This window comes from Rhipicephalus microplus, chromosome 5 (genome assembly GCF_043290135.1).
Source record: "Rhipicephalus microplus isolate Deutch F79 chromosome 5, USDA_Rmic, whole genome shotgun sequence".
Lineage (NCBI taxonomy): Eukaryota > Metazoa > Arthropoda > Arachnida > Ixodida > Ixodidae > Rhipicephalus > Rhipicephalus microplus.
This window is the reverse complement of record NC_134704.1, coordinates 145,597,806-145,618,283: the sequence shown is the minus strand read 5'-3', so window position 1 is coordinate 145,618,283 and position 20,478 is coordinate 145,597,806. Positions and strand designations below refer to the sequence as shown.

Sequence of the window (20,478 nt, the reverse complement as noted above, 5' to 3'; positions counted from 1 at the left end):
CATGTATAGCGTACATCTGTCATGAAGCTTGTGCACATAACCGTTTGCAATGCATACTTGTTTGAGATTCATCTGTATTATTGTGACGTAACGCAGAACGGTACACGGACACGAACATGCACAAGGACACCACACAGTTGTGAGTGTCCAGATATAAACTTCCAGAGTCCGATTAGCATTTTAACGTCTATGCGTTAAAGAGCTTGTTTCGCAGAAATTCCGGCGTTGGCTTCATTGGTCGTGAGCGAAAAATCATCATTACTGCGGGACCGAAAAATTGCCAAAGATGCCGATAAAAAAATGGTTCCAAATCTGTATGTTACACCGCAGATGTAGTCGAAAGACGATAGTCTTGCGTCTGGAGAGAGTGAACAAAACGTTTATGTGATGTTCTGCGCAAGAAAATCGGTGAACGGTATTCTACAGGCGCTGCGTTGGAGTGCCTCGAGCGTGTAGTGAAGGCGAACGAGTGCATCGAGGCACGTTAGACACAAGCGCCATCTGGCAGTTATCTTCGAAAACGAAGGCGTGCAGCCCGCACGCCTTCGTTAAGGTGATAAGGTGTACGTGATAAGGTGATAAGGTGTAGAACGCAAAGCGACGGGCAGATGCCAACACCGTGCCGTCGTAGCAAAGCGTTGGAAACACCTTTTTGAGCAACGCGTTACACTGTCAGTGCAGCGCAATAAGCGCTACATTCCTCAGAGTTACTTGCGTGTGCCTCTTCTAGTATAAAGGCAGACATACGAAACTTTGAAGTGTTGTTGTGGCGCCTCAGATATGCGCAATAGTTGCTTTTAATTGACAATCGCACAACTATGAACGCTAAACCTTGAGCAATATTGGGGGGCGCTGCGAACAGTGTTGCCCGTTTGATGCCGTTTGATGTATCGTTCGGGCGGACAAACACAAAAATGTACAGAACGACAGATAGACCCAAACTTTTTTGTCAAAGGTCCCCAAGAAAGACTATCGTATTTAATAAATGCGAAATTCTCTGTGAGTGGGCATTGAACATGGGTCATATTGCATGGTAAGAGGGGGTTCTACCGCACAGACATGCTTCTGCTTGTGAATACAATGAAAGTAACTTCCTCTGCTTGGCAATGCTGTGAAAGTAACTGACATGTTTTACTAACACCCACGTCCTATTAATCCTTCACCATGTATGCTTATGCCACAGGAGCGAAAGAAAGACACGCCTGAACGATAACCGATGCCAGCCCGGAACGTGAGCCGTGGCTTCACGTGCCACCGCCTAGCGCCTTCTTTATTTTCTTCTGTCGCCATCGCGCGCTCTCCGGTTTGCGCGCCGCCCGAACGAGGGCGCTACAGGGCCCCCCGTGTAGACTGGAAGTCGGAATGTGACATGTCGTTTGTGGTATTCCAACGGAAGATCAGTCGTAGATGAGAGGCTTTCTAGGGCGGTCTCCAGGTACGCCGGCTTGAGTCGGTCCAAGCTGACTGTCTCTTCACGGCCGTTCTGAAGTAGAGTGGCAGTTTTGGGGGTGCGGTGAAGGACGCGGAATGGTCCGTCGTAGGCTGGTGTCAAAGGTGGTCTGACCGCGTCGTGGCGCACGAAAACATGTGTTGCAGTGGCCAGATCAGGGTGGACGAATATGGTCTTGTGTTCGGAAGGTCTGGGTGGAGTGGGCCGGAGGTCTTGAACGCAGTCGAGGAGGCGTTGTAGGAATTGCTGTGGCTGGTCTGGTAGCTTCGTTGACGTGAATAAGTCTCCAGGATGCCGTAGAGAAGTGCCATACACCAGCTCTGCTATTGAGCACTGCAGGTCTGCCCGGATGACAGCTCGTAAACCTAAGAGCACCAGTGGCAAGGCATCAACCCAGGTGGCTCTATTGAGGCGGGTAGTCAAGGCGGTCTTCAGTTGTCGGTGAAGGCGTTCCGCCATGCCGTTGGCGCAGGGATGATAAGCCGTGGTACGGCAATGTCTGGCTCCGAGGATGCGATTAAGGCAAGTAAACAGCGAGGACTCAAACTGACGTCCATGGTCTGTTGTCACGGTGCCAGGACAGCCAAAACGGGATACCCACGTAGAAATGAAAACGCGGGCTACTGTCTCGGCTGTGATATCTTGAATTGGAACAGCCTCTGGCCAGCGTGTGACGCGATCGACCATGGTCAATATATAACGGTACCCCTGAGACACTGGTAGAGGGCCCACAATGTCTAGATGAACATGGTCGAAACGACGGCCGGGTGGAAGGAAAGGTTGGGACGGCGTCTTAGTATGACGGGAGACCTTTGTCATCTGGCAGGGCAGGCACATGCGCGTCCAAGCGCGCACATCACCGTTGATTCCGGGCCAGACATAGCGCTGGGTGAGAAGACGCTGAGTAGCCCGAATGCCAGGGTGACAGATGTCGTGTAAGGAGTGGAAAACGGTGCGTCGTAATGAAGCGGGAACGAAAGGGCGGGGAAGGTCAGCTGAGACATCGCACCACAAGCGCTCAGATGATAATGGATGAGGCACCAGGCATAGTCGGAGAGAACGGGGGTTCTCCCGAAAAGCGGCAAGCTCTCTATCATCCTGCTGTGCCGAGGAGAATGAGGCCCAGTCGATGGTTGGCGGTGGAGAGTCAACCGCGGCTATACGATAAAGGGCATCTGCGGCGGTGTTGTCAGCTCCTTTCACGTGGCGGATGTCAGTCGTGAACTCCGATATATAAGCCAGATGGCGGAGTTCACGGGGCACGTACTTGGATGAGTTAGTGCGGAAAACATACGCCAGTGGCTTGTGGTCAGTCAGCACGTAAAACGAGCATCCTTCCAGGAAATGCCGAAAGTGCTGTATTGCAGCGTAGATGGCTAGTAATTCCCGGCCAAAGACGCTGTAGCGGGTCTCAGCAGGAAGTAGCTTCCGAGAGTAAAACGACAAGGGTCTCCACTCGGAGTTAATGCACTGCTGTAAGACGGCTCCGACGGCCACGCTGGATGCGTCCACCATCAACCGAGTAGGGGCGTTGCTGCGTGGATGAATGAGAAGCACGGCGTTAGCGACCGCTTGCTTAGCAGCAGCAAAGGCGGCCTGGGCCTCTGACGACCAAGGAATGGCGGAGGACGGGCCGGCGGTCGACCGAAGGAGGTCGGTGAGCGGTCGTAGCAGTTCGGCACAGTGTGGTATGAAGCGCCTGGAAAAATTCACAAGCCCCAGGAATTGGCGTAATTGGCGCAGTGTTGTAGGCTGAGGATAATCCTGAATTGCTTTAACGTGGGACCGGAGAGGGCGTATTCCTTTGGATGATATGTGATGGCCCAAGAACTCGAGCTCAGATGCGCCGAAAGTACACTTAGAGGCGTTCACAACGATGCCGTACTGCTGAACACGTTGGAACAGAGCGCGTAGATGGTGCTCATGATCTTCAGGTGTGCGGCTGGCGATGAGGACATCGTCAAGGTACGCAAACACAGTAGGAAGACCCCGTGTGACCTCAGAAATGAACCGCTGGAAAGTTTGAGCCGAATTGCGGAGTCCAAAAGGCATCCGCACGTATTCAAACAACCCAAAGGGCGTCGTGATGGCGGTCTTAGGTATGTCGGCGGGCTCGACAGGAATCTGGTGGTACGCCTTAACAAGGTCCACTTTGCTGAAAATTGTGCAGCCGTTGAGGCGCGATGTAAAATCCTGGATGTGAGGTAGAGGATAGCTGTCGTGGACAGTCTTGGCGTTCAACGCTCGATAGTCCCCACAAGGACGCCAGTCACCAGGATCACGCTTTGGCGCCAAATGCAGTGGGGAAGCCCAAGCGCTTGACGATGGGCGGATAATGCCGAGCTGCAGCTTGTGGTCAAACTCCCGTTTAGCAATAGCTAGGCGGTCTCCGAACAGGCGGCGTGGTCGAGCGGCTGCCGGTGGACCCCGGGTGACGGTGTGGTGTGTCACCGTATGTTTAGGCGGCTGAGTGAGGTTGCACGGTTTAGTTAACTCCGGGAAACTCGCCAAGATTTTTTCGAACGGTGAGGAAGGTATCAGCATGCGGATGGCCATTGGAGCGATGTCGGACAGGACTCCCGAGATGGAGAGACGAGTCTTACCATCTATGAGGCGGCGCCGCCGCACGCTGACGTCCAAATCGAAGTATGAGAGGAAGTCCGAGCCGATGATCGGTTGAACCACGTCTGCGATGACGAAAACCCACCGGAAAATGCAGCGAAGGCCGAAGTCGAGGGTGAGAGATCGGAGCCCATACGTTGTTATAGACGAGGCGTTGGCAGCACGAAGCACTTGCCCCTGTGACTTTGAACGATCAGCCTTAGTCGGGGGCACAACGCTAATTTCCGCGCCCGTATCTATAAGGAACCTGGCACCCGATAGCTGGTCCGTGACCATGAAAAGGCGGCTGGGACGAGAAGGGAGATCACACGCCGCCGTCAGTGATCCCGGCAGGCGTTTCCCTGCCACGAACATGGGGGTGTACACTTCGTGGCTCGGTGTCGGAAACGCCGGTGGTACCAGCAGAGGGGTGGAGGGCTGGGACTCCGAGCATCTCGTGTGCGTGGAAGAGCTCGACGACCGGAACGAGGCGAACGAGTCTCCTGCAGGGGGCTCCGGAGTGCGGCAATGGAGGCGGCGAGTTCGTCGATGCGGGCCTCAAGGCGCGAAATCGCTGTGTCTGCTGGTGGTAAGACAGCGTTGACAGATGGGGAGGTTGCTTCATGAACCTGATCGGCGAGCTCCGCCAGGCGGTCGAGATTGACGTCGCCGGCCGCCGCGAGGACGAGGCGGATTGGCTGAGAAAGGCGTTAGAGGAAGAGCTCGCGAAGCAACGCTGAATGGGCAGAGACGTCGTGTTTCCCAAGAAGCTGTCACATTCGGCGCAGTAGTTGGGAGGGGCGCCTGTCGCCAAGGTCCCCCTCTGCAAGGAGCTGCTGTAGGCGGACGCGTTCCGAAGGCATGAATCGTTCCAGCACCTTGGTTTTAAGGTGCTGATATGGCGTAGTGTCCGAGGGGTTGGAGAGGACGTCGGAGAGCTCGCTGGCAACGTCAGGAGGGAGGACGGAGGCTACGTGGTAGTAGCGGGTCATTTCCGAGGCGATGCGGTACAGGGAGAATTGCGCCTCGACCTGATGAAACCAAACTTGCGGGTCCTGTGGCCAGAAAGATGGGAGACGCAGTTGCACGGCCGAGACGTCCTGCGGACGTTAGGCTTGTTCGGTTGAGGGTGCATTCGAGTCAGTCATTGTCTTCGTCCGAGGTCACCACTTGTAGGCTTATGCCACAGGAGCGAAAGAAAGACACGCCTGAACGATAACCGATGCCAGCCCGGAACGTGAGCCGTGGCTTCACGTGCCACCGCCTAGCGCCTTCTTTATTTTCTTCTGTCGCCATCGCGCGCTCTCCGGTTTGCGCGCCGCCCGAACGAGGGCGCTACAACCACATGAAAAATATTACCGTAATATTGCATGGTTCCAGTGTTTATTGTCATCTGGCTTCCGAACATAGGATTATTGTAATGACTTCATAGTCTGAAGTTGCTCACCCTCTGCAAAAGGCACGCATGTTAATGCACTCTTAAGGCCTCAAGGTGTTTGAAGTAAGCACTAGGAAAGGAATATCGCTATTGCGTTCAACTCTTGAAGGCAAAGCTTGAAGGGGTGCTGCAACACTTTTTGAGCATGGTCAGAAAATGATGCGGACCAGTAGTAGAGGCTCCAGAGAACACGTAAACCAAATGTTATAGCGCAGCACGTGGTCTGTATTTCACAATAAATTATCAAATTCAGCTAAAAACAGCTAAAAATTGATTTCTCTTTCCTTGACGAATGACGGAAAACGCTCGAAAATCACACGCATATTACCTATCCATCAGCCATTGGCTAATTTGAAAATGGCGGGCACGCTTGGTTGTTACAGAGATTGCCACGAGAGGCCGTCACATGTTCACGCGTGCTAGGGAGCCTACATGAACGGCCGTTTTTAGGGTGGAGACATATTAATAAGTGCCTTCAAGAAACTCAGCCAAAACCAGCGGGCAACGGGGCACGCTCTTGTCAGCTTCCACCAAATTCAGCATAGTTTTCTGTGCGCCGCCATTTTGGAGCCAGCCGCCGCTCCCTCCAGCTACGCGAAATACGGCGCAACAAAAAGGAGCCGACCGAGTGACAGCGGCGGTTCTCAGGGTCGTGTAAGCGACCCAGTTCTCAAAGTGAGCGCACGAAGAAATTCGCAGCCCATACACAAACATTTGCGACATAATACTGAGGTTACGCTGACACGACCGCAAGAGTGGCAACAGCTCAGACTAGCGAGCGCGTCTCCGTACGAACGCGCGGACGCGTCCCGTCTGTGGGCTTCCTACTCGCAATGCGTGGACGCAGCAACGACAACTTCGGTTATCTACTCATTCGCGAACACCGCGAAACACATATACGTGTGCCGCAGGAAAAAACAGTGAACGAAATACGCAGTACTCACAGAGCAAATACGAGACGCACTGGTGGGCTCCCCGCCGTCTCGCTTCACTTGAGCCAGCCATAGTTGTCGTCGGCCAGGGCTCGCTGGGAAGCGGAACATTCGCACCCCCTTTCCGTTGTGGTTAGTGCAGAGCGGTACGCAGCATCCAGGCATTCTAAGGCTTCACCGGCAGTGTTTAACACGCTACCGCAACGTTCGACGCCGTATTATTGAAAACTAAACGCAACCGGGCGTAGACGCAGTGCAGGCACCAAGATGGGGCGACAGCGTGGCGTTGCTGTCTGGCAACATTGTGTTTTGGCGGGCGGCGGTGCGTTGGCGGCATGTAGTGGTTCAAAGGCTGACATCACCCTAAAAACGGCTGTTCATGTAGGCTCCCTAACGCGTGCACATGCGATAGCACTGAAAAACCGCGTATTCGAAGGAAAAAAGGAAAAAAAGCTGAAGGTCACGAGGTGCGCGTGACGTTTTTTGTTTGCACCTTCCATTTCTCTCTGCTCAGCTTCCCGCGCTTTCGTCGGGACGAGAGAAGAGAGAATGCGATTGCAGCGTGTGACAAATCTTTGTAACTCCGCTCGAACTGAACGAATCCTTAAATATTTTTGCGGCGTTGCTTTTCCAGTGAATTAATTCTTCGTTACTCAAAAAAGTATATCAGTGCCCCATTAAAAACCCGCCAGTTTATTTTGTATCTCTTTATATGCGCATTTGGTTAGGTTGCAAAGCTCTGTCCAACAGCGTCCATTCCACTATGCGGGAAAATTAAAAGGTTACACATCTACCTGAATGAACAAATTTCTGTGCCCACGCCAGGTGCCTAGCCTGGGGGGGGGGGGGGGCTCTGAGCTCGCACTTTTCTCTTTCACTGAAATTCAGATGGAGCTGGGCGTTTTACCGTGAACAAATAATAAGAGTAGGTGTTCTTCAAGGCCTTCAACATGTGCCGCCTTGGTCCCCACCCCAAAACATTTTCCAGTATGCGGGCCTATTGAATATGTTTATAGAAGCTTTCTTATAATACCGTTTAGCATTTCTCAGCTCTGGTGACTTTCAGTGCCGAATTTTAAAAAAAGAAACTCATGCATATAATTATGCGATAGCATCCTCTTTCTCATGCAAGACGACCAAAAGCGCACAGCTTATATTTCCTATTTTTTCATGGTTTACTTCTGGTACATTCACACCTGCACTAATCTGACGCAATAGTATCTGAACGCTGTTTCACAGTGGGACTATAAATATATTACCCGACATATACGACTGGTTGTAATGCTGACAGTAGTAATATAAAAATAATACAAAAATAAGTAAACTGAAAAATGTGTGAAGCTATGGCACTTCCGAATCGGTGACAGGGTCAGATGAAGGTTGACCACCCCGCCATTGGCCGACCAGAGGACCGTAAACGCTGTCGGTTTCCGCGCTCGATCTGAATAGCACGATCAGCACAGCCACAATCACGATCACCACTGTGATACCAGTTACCAGGAACCACACCCACACGTGCGACGGTCCACGTGTGGCTGCTTCCGTTGTGTTTGATGGCGTTGTTGCCTCCGTAGTTGTAGCCACCGTATTGTTATTGGCCACTGTGGTCATTACAGGAGGAGTCAAGTAAAGCACACGTCTGACGTTAAACCTGTACGAGTTGAGCCCGTCGCTGTTGACTACGCGAGCCGCCAGGAATATCATCCACCATAAGGCCCCGCTGGGTTCACGTTCTGCCCACTCGCTTGAGAACACCAAGGTGACTTCGTGTTTGCTGCCCGCAGGGAGAGGTTCGAGATTACCTTCGACAACATCTGCTGCTGTCATTCGTTTCTGCTTTTCGAACTCCTTATCTAGCTTGGCCGCGTCGTTGCTGACTCGAATATCCACGGCTGAAGCTGAAAGAATAATAATTAAATAAATAATTATTCATATGCGAGGTTTAACATCCCAAAACCACCTTATGATTATGAGAGGTGGCGTAGTGGAGGGCTTCGAAAATTTCGACCACCTGGGGTTCTTTAACGTGCACCCAAATCCTATAACATTTCCGGGCCTATAATATTTCCGCCTCCATCGGAAATGCAGCCGCCGCTGCCGGGATTAGATCCCGCGACCTGCGGGTCAACAGCCGAATGCCTTAGCCACTAGACCACCGCAGCGGGATACTCTCTCACCAGCTAGCTTGATTGAGAGAAGGTCAGTAGAACATTGAAGGGGTCCTGCAACACTTCTTGAGCATGGTCAAACAACGTTGTAGATCAGTAGCCGAGGCTCCCAAGAACACGCGAGGCAAAGATTATAGCGCAGCACGTCACCTGATATTCAGTCGATTTTGTCAAGAGCGATTCCCCTTCTGACTGCTTAGCTGTCAGCGCGCTCGCGGGTACGAGTATAGCTGTAACTATGAAAGTCATTTATGTAGTCTAAATAGTTTCGCGGCATGTTGTGCGCGAAGCGTCATGTGGCGATAGTGAGGCTTTGTCGGTATAACTCTGACAGGTATTGCAGGGCCCCTCTCAACTAAGTTTGAAAAGGTTCGTGGGGAGCAGCATATTACAAACTACTGTACACGCTTACCAGTTCCAAATGTCATGTGAGCTCCGGGCCAAGTCCACGAGAACTTGACCTCCAACATGTCGTTCGCTCCCGGGCGTTTTTCGACCGCTTCAAAATTCCAGATGTTACCTGGGGGCACATCACTCTGCACGATATTTTCAGTCACCTCGAAGGAGCCGACGTACACCACCCTCTGAAAGGCGCCGGTGGGCTTGCCTGCCTGGTTTGTCATTTCGTCGGGCAAGTCGACGGACTTGAAGCGGCTGACCGGCCTCGTGGTCATAGACTTGTTTGCATTCGATTCATCTGAGAATGCGTTATGATTTCTATTAGTTTGAAGTCCGTCATATTAGTGCCATCATTATAGGACACATGTGGTCAAATGGCTGCATTTGTAAGCGCCTTATGCAGAAACAACCTTGCATTTAAATTTTGGTGGATGTTCTAGAATCCCCCAGCAGAACGGCGTAAATAATGGGATAGTGTAAAGGAGGGCTGAGCAATTTGGCGTATATTCATTCTAAAATACAAGGCGTGCAAACACGTGCAAGTTTTCCTTCACTGAGTCGTGGGAGTGAAAAATAAGTACCAGCTTCAACTCGCAGTATGGTACATAGCAGTGCGAACTTGGAAAACACAGATGAGAGAAGCGTCCAGTTTGGCACACATGCGTATTCCCACACAACAGCAATCTTTCATATCACACACGTCGCGCAGTCTTCATAAAGTCGGGTTTCCTTTCTAGCATCCGGGGTTTTTCGTTAACGCCTCTCCCCCGCGGACACAGACCAGCCAACTTAGCGGGAGAGTTATTGGAGGCATTTCAAATTATAAAGAGAGGCACGAGTTGCAACAGTGATACGTCTGTTTCACTTTACCAAAATGAGCTGCAGCTTGTTGATATGGGAGTATGATGAGTGCTTGCCGATTTGGATGCACGCATGCGCAGAGTTGTAATTTGGTGGCCTGATATTTCGAATAAGCTGTAGAAGTTTGGCGCCCCATTTTTCCGTTCCCTCCTCTATTTTCTCTTAGTTGTGTTTTTCAATTTTGCACCCATGGACGTTGCATCAAATTTTAGCTCACAGGTTACATGCCTTTTAAATAGAAGTTTTTCCCATGGAAGACGACGAATGTGCTTAACAGCGCAAACGACAGGAGAGGATAGAAGAGACGAGTTAACAGCGCAAACAACAGGAGAGGATAGAAGAGACGAGTCAGGGCTCTGGTCTCGTCTCTTCTATCCCCTCCTGTAGTTTTCTCTGTTAAGCACTTTCTTCGTCTACCATGCAGCACCAACCAGCCCAATCAAGCACTTTGTTAGAAGTTTTCCTCACGTGACAGAAACCACTGTTGCGAAGCGTTTGAAGAAAAAAAAATCAACGTCATATCCACAAAATGCATGATGTTAAAGGAGCTTTCTCGGAGGGGCACGGGTGTTTCTTGCGCATGATGTGTACGTCGAAGGCGGCTTTCTCAGGCACGTTCCGCGGCAGCCACTGCGCAGTGCTGGCCACATTGATCGGCATGTTAACCACCTGCTCTTTATGCCATACTAGTGATACTGGCCGCTGTCATGAGTCAAAGTCCTAACGCTCATAAATGCCAAACCTGGAGCTATCAGGCGTTATTCAACGAGGTTGAGAACAGACAGGTGAGGGGGCTCAGGAGGATATTGGTACCCGCTCGTAACACTCAACGCAGTAACTTGCCACGTGCTGCCGTTCCTACGCAGCGACGTGAACGATGTGGACGTAGTCGTGAAGAGGTGAGCGCGCGGACCATTTAAGTGTGCCCCCTTCGGAGGTGGCGCGCAATCTAGTGAGAATTGTTGGTGTCACTGTAGAGGTGACTGGAACGGTGACCTTGAGCAGCGACAGGAGCATGGCCTCCGAGATGGCGTGCGTGCGGCGTGTTTCTCTTCGATCGTCCCGATCGCCGCGCTTCTCAGCAAAATGAACGAGTAGCGCCTCGCACGCCCGGCTACCGCGAGAGGGCGTAGATTCTGGCGGCGGCGGACACCGCGGCCGACAGCAGAGCGCAAGAAACACAGCGTGCGCTTGTTTTCTTTTTTTTCGCGTACGAGAAGAATTACTGCCAGAATCTTCTGGCCGAGTTGAAGGAGAGTATTTTTCTGCGGACACCATGGCAGACAGCAGAGCACATAGAATTCCAGCGTGCAATTTTTTTTTGCGTGGAATCGAGGGTCCCCACCAAAATCTTCTGGCTAAACTGAAACAAAGTATTTTTGGTGATGCATTTATTTTGCTCCCATTTACGAAGAAAAGCATGACAACTGCAGCATTTTCCTGATAGGTCACTGTAAGGGGGTGTCCATTCGTCTGTGGCAGTAATACTTCTAATAATACGTCTGTGGCAGCAAAACATACGTCTGTGGCGGTAACTAATACGTCTGTGGCAGCAAAACAGGGCTAATTATCGCTGTCGATTCGTATTGCTCTCCTATCCTCTCTCATAATTTCACTGTTATATCGTCTATGTATATTTATGAGATGGCCAACTGAAGCACAGTTACGCTCCAGGTAACTGAGTCCCCTGGTCATGTCATTGAAATAGGTACGTGTGAAGTAATTCCTCCGGAATATTGTATAAGGCTTCGATACAATAGTGGCAAGGCTTCGATTCACGGGTTGCACGCAAATGAATAGGTCACTTTCGTGTTCCTTTCGCGGAACTACCCCTGATTTACATTGTAACGCTGTTGAGAGAATTATTACAGGCGCGCTGACGTAATCACAACAGCGACATGTAGCTCGACGTGGTTTTATTGCTTTCAGGGACGAAGTTCCTGACAGCATCACTTCGTCGGTCGTTTTTCTATCCGGCGTACCAGCATATCCACAGAATGAATGTTATTGTAACGGGGTCGTGACAACGACGAAGGGAGCAGACAGTAGGTCGAAGATTAAACTGTTTATTCAGCTAAACTTGTGGCCATGAAAAAGCAAATTCAGATTACAACAAGACACTAACACTGATATCGGTGAACTGAGCGTCGGTCGTCGATCAACTGACAAGCGGTGAAGCGTGTCGGCATTTACACACTCGCCTTGGAACATTCTAGTGTTATCACTAGCGGCGACGTAGATAGCGGAATAATCTGAAAATCTCACGAAGTGGGCGTGATCTCAACGAGATGATCTAAGGCAGCCCTGAAGCTTCTCGAACACTATAGGCGTGATTTGCACTGAGAATCACGTACAGCGTAATGGGGTGATAGGAAAACTTGAGGAAGGAGCGTGGCTTTACCCCCTCTGAAAAAGGCATCGTCCCTATTGTCGCGGGTTATAAATGACAGAGGGTTTATTTAAAAACACAGACAGTGGGACTTGTAGAGACGCTCTCAGAGAAGGCCGCTAAGATTGTCGTCTTCTTCACTCTGCTGCGCTGCGCCTCTCGAGCAAATCCGCGTTCTTCGTTGTCGTCGCTATTTCGCCGCTAAATGCAGCTATGCACGCGGCATTACCCTCCCGCCAGAGTGAGCGTCGTCCCGACGCTCAACAGGTAGAGATGCGGCCATCGAGTGTTTACATCACTGAGAGTGGTAAAGTTTCATGCGGACCACGTGCACTGTCTCAGGCAGATGCTGGCGACGTTTTGAACAGGAGGAGGCGTCGGGCACGACTTCGTACGTCACGTCGCTAAGACGACGCAGAACCTTGTAGGGTCCGAAGTATCGGCGTAGAAGTTTCTCTGAGAGGCCTCGTCGTCGTACAGGAAACCAAACCCAGACTCTATCTCCTGGTTGATAAATGACGAATCGATGGCGAAGGTTGTACCGTTGGGCGTCAAGTTGCTGCTGGTTCATTATTCTGACGCGGGCAAGCTGCCTTGCTTCTTCGGCGCGCTCAGTGAATCTGCGGCGTCTGTCTCTGAATCATTGCAATCGTAAGGCAGCATGGCGTCAAGCATTGTCGTAACTTCTCTGCCATGAATTAGTGCGAACAGCGTCATTTTTGTTGTTTCCTGGCGCGCCGTATTATACGCGAATGTGATGTACGGCAATATTCGGTCCCAATTCTTGTGTTCTACGTCAACGTACATGCAAAGCATGTCAGCGATTGTCTTGTTAAGTCTTTCTGTAAGCCCATTAGTTTGTGGGTGGTAAGCTGTCGTCTTCCTATGCGCTGTGCCACTGAGCGTAAGCACAGTGCGCAAAAGCTCGGCTGTAAACGCGGTACCTTTGTCTGTTATGACGACAGCTGGAGCACCATGTCTCAGAACAATGTTGTCAATGAAGAACTGGGCCGCTTCAGCTGCAGTGCCACTCGCGATCGCCTTGGTCTCCGCGTATCGGGTGAGGTAGTCCGTCGCCACTATAACCCATTTGTTGCCGCTGTCCGATGTTGGGAATGGGCCCAGCAGATCCATTCCGATTTGAGAAAACGGGGTTTCTGGCACGGGCACAGGATGTAATAGCCCAGCGGGTTTGACAGGTGGTACCTTGCGCCGCTGACAGTCAATGCATGTTCAGACGTAATGTTTAACCTCTGCTGCGATTCTTGGCCAGTAATATTTTTCTTTGATGCGTGTCAGTGTTCTTGTGAAACCGAGGTAGCCCGCAGTGGCTTCGTCATGGCAGGCTTGTAAAATTTCGCTGCGGAGAGCTCCAGAAACTACCAGCAGATAGCTTCTACCTGTTGATGAAAAGTTCTTTTTGTACAGAATTCCATCCCGTAAACAGAATGACGATAAGTTCTTTGAAAACACTCTTGGTGCATCGGCGGCTCGTCCGTTCAAGAATTCAATAAGTGAGTTGAGCTCCCGATCATCTTGTTGTTGCCGAGAAATGATAGCTGCATCAACAACTCCTAAAAAACCTGGAAAATCATCATCCTCTATAGCCGGTGATTCAATCGGTGACCTTGACAAACAGTCGGCGTCTAAATGTTGCCTTCCGGACTTGTAAACTACGGCCATGTCGTACTCTTGGAGCCGTAAGCTCCATCGTGCTAAACGTCCAGATGGGTCTTTCATGTTGGTCAACCAACAAAGAGAGTGATGGTCGCTTACGACTTGGAAAGCGCGGCCATATAAGTACGGTCGGAACTTCGCAACTGCCCAAACGACGGCCAGACACTCCTTCTCCGTTGTTGAGTAGTTGGACTCGGCGCGTGTCAACGTTCTGCTAGCGTAGGCAACCACTCTCTCCACACCATCTTGGCATTGGACAAGAACAGCACCTAGGCCCACATTGCTGGCGTCTGTATGGATGGCTGTTGGTGCATTCTCGTCGAAGTGAGCGAGGACAGGTGGAGTTTGTAGACGCTGTCGCAGCTCGTTGAATGAAGCTTCTTGCTCTTCACCCCATACAAATGCGATGTCTTCCCTTGTAAGGCGGGTGAGCGGAGAGGCGATGTGTGCAAAGCCTGTTATAAATCGCCGGTAGTAGGCGCAGAGACCCAGAAAACGCCTGACCGCTTTCTTATCAACAGGCCTTGCGAACTTTGCGATGGCTGCTGTTTTATCTGGGTCAGGCTTCACACCTTCGCGACTGATCACGTGTCCGAGGAACTGGAGTTCTTCGAAGCCGAAGTGGCATTTTTCCGGTTTGAGTGTGAGTCCAGCGGACCGTATGGCTTGAAGGACTGACAGTAGCCGCTTTATATGCTCTTCAAACGTGGCCGAAAAAACGATCACGTCGTCGAGGTACACAAGGCATGTTTTCCATTTCAGGCCGGACAGAATGGTATCCATTAGTCTCTGAAACGTGGCTGGGGCTGAGCATACACCGAAAGGGAGGACTTTGAATTCATAAAGCCCGTCTGGCGTCACGAAGGCGGTATTTTCTCGGTCTCGCTCATCTACTTATATTTGCCAGTATCCACTTTTAAGGTCCATTGACGAGAAGTAGCGCGCATGCCGTAGCCTGTCCAAAGAGTCATCGATCCGTGGTAATGGATAAACGTCTTTTTTTGTAACATGGTTCAGCTTACGATAATCGATGCAGAAACGCAAGCTGCCGTCTTTCTTTTTCACGAGTACCACTGGCGATGCCCAAGGATTTTTGATGGTTGGATAACGTCATCCTCTAGCATCTTCTTGACTTGCTGCTGGATTACCTCACGTTCTTTCTGAGCGACGCGATATGGGTTCTGTCGGATCGGTCTTGCTGTGTCTTCCGTAATTATACGATGCTTAGTCAGAGGCGTTCGACCCACTCGTGATGTCGATGAGAAGCAGTCCTTGAACTGGTCTAGCAGCTCCATAAGACGGCATCGTTCAGTCGGTGTTAGACTCGGACCGATATCAACTGGTGGTGTTTGTGGAGGTGATTGAGCTGTGGCTTCCCCTTGCTTTAGAAGACAGTCGTGAGAGTAGTCGAGCTCTTCGAGGTACGCCACAGCCGTGCCTTTACCGATGTGCCGGCGCTCATTCGTGAAGTTGGTCAGAAGCACGTCTGTGTGCCCATCCACTAAGCTGACGATACCGCGAGCGATGGCGATGCCTTGGTGAAAAAGAAGGTCAGTGATGCGTTCGACTATGGCGCCTTCATTACAGTGCACGGCGCAACACACGGAAACAAGACTACACGACAGTGGTGGCACGCAGACGTCGTCGTCGACCACACGTAACACCCTGGGTTCTTGGTCTGGATCAGTGGTCACAGACTTGTCAGCGGCGAATGTGATCACACCGTCGCGTATGTTGACCACAGCACCGTACTCTCTTAAGAAATCCATTCCCAAGATCATAGGTTTGCAGCACTCTGGTAGGATCAGAAATGTGGCTACAAAAGCCACATTCTCAATAGTGAGTCTTGCAGTACATTTTCCCGTGGGAGTCATTATCTGGCCTCCAGCACTTCGGATATAAGGGCCCGTCCATTCCATCCTGACTTTCTTGAGTTCGTCTGCCAATCGTTCACTCATTATGGAGAAGTCTGCACCCGTATCGACTAAGGCCGTCACTTCAACGCCGTCAATCGTCACAGCGAGGTCTGCAGTCACAGTCTTTTCGGCGAAGTCTTCATCGTCGTCTCTCACGTGTTTCGGCAGCAGTGGGGGTTTTTCGGCAATTCGACGGCTTGCAACCTTCCCCCAAGAGGTCGCTGCTTTTAGTTTCCCCGCCATGGGCTGGGAGACCGACCTCTGACGGCGTCAGCAAAACTACGGCGGCTTGGTGAACCAAAGCGAGCCGGTGATGGTGACCGCGTCCGGAAGGTAGAAGAGCCTTCCCGCCTGCCAGCCTGGTCGTCGTCGATGGGGGCACGGCTTTCGTCGAGCTGTCGGCGCGTAGCTTTAGATGCACTACCGCGGTATTCAGCTCGGCGATGTGGGCAAAAACGGCAAATGTGCCCTGGCTCTCCACAGTTGTAGCAGAGTGGTCGACGATCCGCAGTGCGCCATATGTCGGTCTTCCGCATATAGGGTCGCCTGACAGAATCCTGCTGAGCCCAGGCTGCCACAGGATACGGTTAGAGGTACTGTGGCGCTGGCATGGGCGTGGGTCGACGAACAGCGTCGGCTTAGCTGTATCCGTTCGGCTGGTACGACACTTCTGGAGCCAATGGAAGACGCACAGCGTCTGCATAGGTACACGAGCTTGGACGGTGCGGTGGAGCGGAATATTGCTGAGGAGAGGCAAACGCTTGTCGAAGTTCATGGCGAACAATTTCAGCGACGGAGGCTACCGTGGACTCCTGCTGCGGGGGCGCCTGTGACTGCAATGTGTATTTTGCGTTCTCCTTCGCGATCTCCTCACGCACGATCTGTCTAATCAGGTGGCGTAGAGCAAACTCGTCGTTTGCGGTAAGTGCGGCGGCGCCTGCAGCTGCGCCGGTGGCCGGGCGATCAGACTGTCGGTACCGTTGCTGTAGCGCACGCTCTATTGCGGTGGCCTCCCTGGTGAACTCGTCCACTGTTGTCGGCGGATTGCGCACAAGACCAACAAATAGCTGCTCTTTGACGCCCCTCATGAGATGGGTTAGCTTTCGAGCCTCGGGCATGTTGGGGTCCGCGCGGTGGCACAAGCGCACCATATCCTCAGCAAACATGGCGGCGCTTTCATGCAGCTGTTGGGTGCGTCCTTCAAGAAGGCGTTGTGCGTTTTCGCGTCGGTCCGCGTTACCGAAGGTGTCAAGAAACCGACGACAAAACTCCTCCCATGTCGTCAATGTTGCCTCCCGGTTTATAAACCACGTCTTCGCGCCGTCTTCAAGGGCGAAGTATACGTGGAAAAGCTTTCCATCGAGACTCCAGTAGTTCGATTTAGCTACCCGTTCGAACTGCTCAAGCCAATCTTGCGCATCTTCGTTCGGCCGGCCATGAAATGGTTCAGGAATGCGCATATTCTGGACCGTCATCTGTGCAGGACTCCTTGCCATTTCTTGAGTAGGGGTGGTTGTCGGAAGTGTTGCTCCCTTTAAAAAGCCAAATTCTGGTTCAAGACCTTGAAGGCGACGGCTTGAGCGGTGCACAGGCGTCTCCACGCGTGGCTGTCTCGTAGGGCTGGACTCGGGGCTTCTCACAGGGGTGCTGATCATGAGGTGGTAGTACCCAGCTCCTCCACTAGTGTCGCGGGTTATAAATGACAGGGGGTTTATTTAAAACACGGACAGTGGGACTTGTAGAGACGCTCTCAGAGAAGGCCGCTAAGATTGTCATCTTCTTCACTCTGCTGCGCTGCGCCTCTCGAGCAAATCCGCGTTCTTTGTTGTCGTCGCTATTTCGCCGCTAAATGCAGCTATGCACGCGGCAGTATGCTTTAACAGAAGAATGAAGTGCAAAAATAATCTAAGAAAGTACAAATAATGAAGTACGATACAGCAATAATAGCAACAACAAATTACCCTCTTTCAGTCCATTAACGTTCATGAAACGGCTTGAGGTGCGCGACATGGACGACTTCAGGTAGTGATCGGTGCCGTTGAGAGTTCGTAATGCCGTCGGGGACAACCTCGATGTCGACTGGATTGAGACGTTGTACTACCCTGCTTGGTGCAAAGTACAGTCGCAGAAGTTTTTCACTGAGTCCATGTCGGCGTATCGTTGTCCATACCCAAACATGTTCACCGGGCTGGTATTCCACGAAGCGTCGCCGAAGATTGTAACGGTGGTGGTGAGGGGGGCACTGTGAGCGCTCAATGGTGACGGACGCAATCCACCATCAGCTCCGTGGTCTTTCTTCAATTTCTGCGGATCACCGCCTTTACACCTTTTAATTCTGGGTTTCTCGTCCCCAACAAGTCCTACGCTTGACTTAGACACCACTCCTGTCCAGGCGTGCCGAGCTTTGGCCCTTTGAGACAATTTTCATTCCGTCGTCTACGCCGCCTCGCTAGGAAAGCCCCTTGTGTGGCTCTCTGCCCAGTGATGGCGGCTGCCAACGTGGTTACGGACTTTGGCCCTGTCTCAACGCAAGTAGTGTCCACAGACACTTCTACCCCTGGACAAGGTATGCCGTCAGAATACGAATACATTGAGGGCATGGTGTGAATACGGAAACACAAGCAAGCACAATCCAAGCCTGGGTCCCAGCAACAGCGAGACGCCGCAGCTGGCCGTCATTCCCCAGCTGTGCAAGGAACGCCAGTGCCCCGACCCACTGAGGGTGCGTCTACCTCTCCTCCCTCATCGCTGCCGATGAAGCAACGCAAGTGGCGTCCACTCCAGACACCTCGTCTCTAGAGATGACTACATCGTGGTCATAACACCACGCGTTTCCCATCGAGGTGCGCACATTTGTCACAGCAGATCGCGCTGGCGACGCAATCCGGAGCTACCTGGGTGACCAGACCACCACACTAGTGCAAGCGTGGCCAATCTGGGAGCAAGACATCAAGGTCGGCAGCACTACCGTGCTGGCTATGGCAGAGACACTCCTCGGTGACTTCCAGCTGCAAGTGAGGCATTGACAGCTGCCTGTCTGAGACCACGCCAAGGCGTCAGGAGATACGTGCAGGGGTGTCATCACCATCAACCCTGCTAACACCACAGAAAGATGAAATCGGAACTGTATTGCCCTCGGGGAATCATTCTCGCGGTCCGAAAACTTGGAGACTCCGCAGCGGCGGTGGTATTTTGGGGGCACAAAGTTGCCCTGCTTCCTCTTCTGCCACTGCGTGGCCACGTTTATCCGCCCTTACAAGAAAACTGTTCCGGCCTGCACTAGGTGTGGCACTATCGGCCATCGGGCGCCAGAGTGCCCTCACCCCACTCCGACGCAGTGTAACAAGTGTGGATCCCTTTCGCCCGAAGGCCTCACTGAACATGACTGCCACCCCAATTACCTTCTCTGCCACGGCGCCAGCGAGACTGGGACCTGTGGCTGTGCTGAAAAATACAGGAAACCTAAGTCGCCCTCAACATCGCATTGAAGGCCCACTTCATCTTCGACACAACAGAACGAAGGCACCCGCCTGAAGCAGACTGCTCCTTCAGAACCGGCCCACACTCAAGCATTCCCACCGCTCTTCGAAGCGGCGGCGGCACCTCAGGTGAGCAGTTGGGCAGAAGTGTCTGCTTCTAAGCCTCTTTGGCCCTCCGCTGTCAATCCTCCTTTACCTGAACTTGTCACCCTTAGCCAGCAGGTTGTGCAGCTTCAAAAGCAAAAAGAACTCCTAACAAAACAGCTCGCACTCTTAGCTAAGCAATTAGCTCCCCAACGACAAGGCTATGGAAAGCCCCTTGGTACTGCCGCCCCTGTCCAGGCGGCTACGCCGGAAACCTCGAAGCCTAGCCCTCATGCTACGCGCACTCTGAATAACCCTCCGGTTCCAGCAGCCAACGCACCTACTCTGGAAGGTCTGGTAGCTACTGCAGCACCTCAGGATCCCTTGCCGACTTACCCAATTCATCCCAGGGAGGAAAAGGATACAACTTTATTAAAAGAGATTTCATAGGTTTCGAGCTGGCCGCTTGTCTGCGGCGAACTCTTGTGCCCATGCAATGACTGCTTTCTGCAGTTTTTCATCGGGAGACTGTACTAAGGTTTCCCATGCTGTTCCGGAGGGAGCTGGCAGAAGCTCTCCGGGTGGGAAAGGCCCTCGCATTCCCAGACGATGTGACTTTGGTTTGCTATAGCGTTTTTTTCGCTATTTTTGCATGTTGAGTCAACCTGTCCACCTGTGAATATCGCTAAGCGGTGAGGAGTGGTTAGGCTGTTCGTTTGAATTCGGCGGAGGATAGTGGCCTGAGCTCTCGTGAGGTTGCTGTGTGGTATGGGATATAATCTCCTGTCATCTTTATACATACTCGTAAGTTCATTATAGGAGGTCACTGCCTCTCCTATCGGGGAGCCCGGTTCCAATGAAAGCGCGACCCGGTTTGCTAACCCTTGGGCCACTTTATGCGCTTCCTCGTTACCGGGGTTTCCCGAGTGAGCGGGGACCCAGACCAGATTGATTTTGGTTCTATCATTCTGATTGAAGTTTCTCTGGACCTTGGCTGTATCGAGTCCCACACTTCTTACAAAGCTGAGAATAGTGCTCTAAGAGTCGCTAAGGACCGTGTGGGTGGTTGGATGCATAATGGCCA

The 20,478-nt window shown here is 51.9% G+C and overlaps 1 protein-coding gene across 1 annotated transcript; it reads right to left on the bottom strand.

Annotated features, from left to right (window-relative positions):
- Positions 1-7,702: 7,702 nt before the first annotated feature.
- LOC142817399 (uncharacterized) lies at positions 7,703-9,277 on the bottom strand. The gene is made up of 2 exons (XM_075894421.1): positions 9,002-9,277; positions 7,703-8,319 (listed from the first exon to the last, which is right to left on the bottom strand). The coding sequence occupies exons 1-2, from the start codon at positions 9,261-9,263 to the stop codon at positions 7,763-7,765; spliced, it is 819 nt and encodes a 272-aa protein (XP_075750536.1). The 5' UTR covers positions 9,264-9,277; the 3' UTR covers positions 7,703-7,762.
- Positions 9,278-20,478: the final 11,201 nt, after the last annotated feature.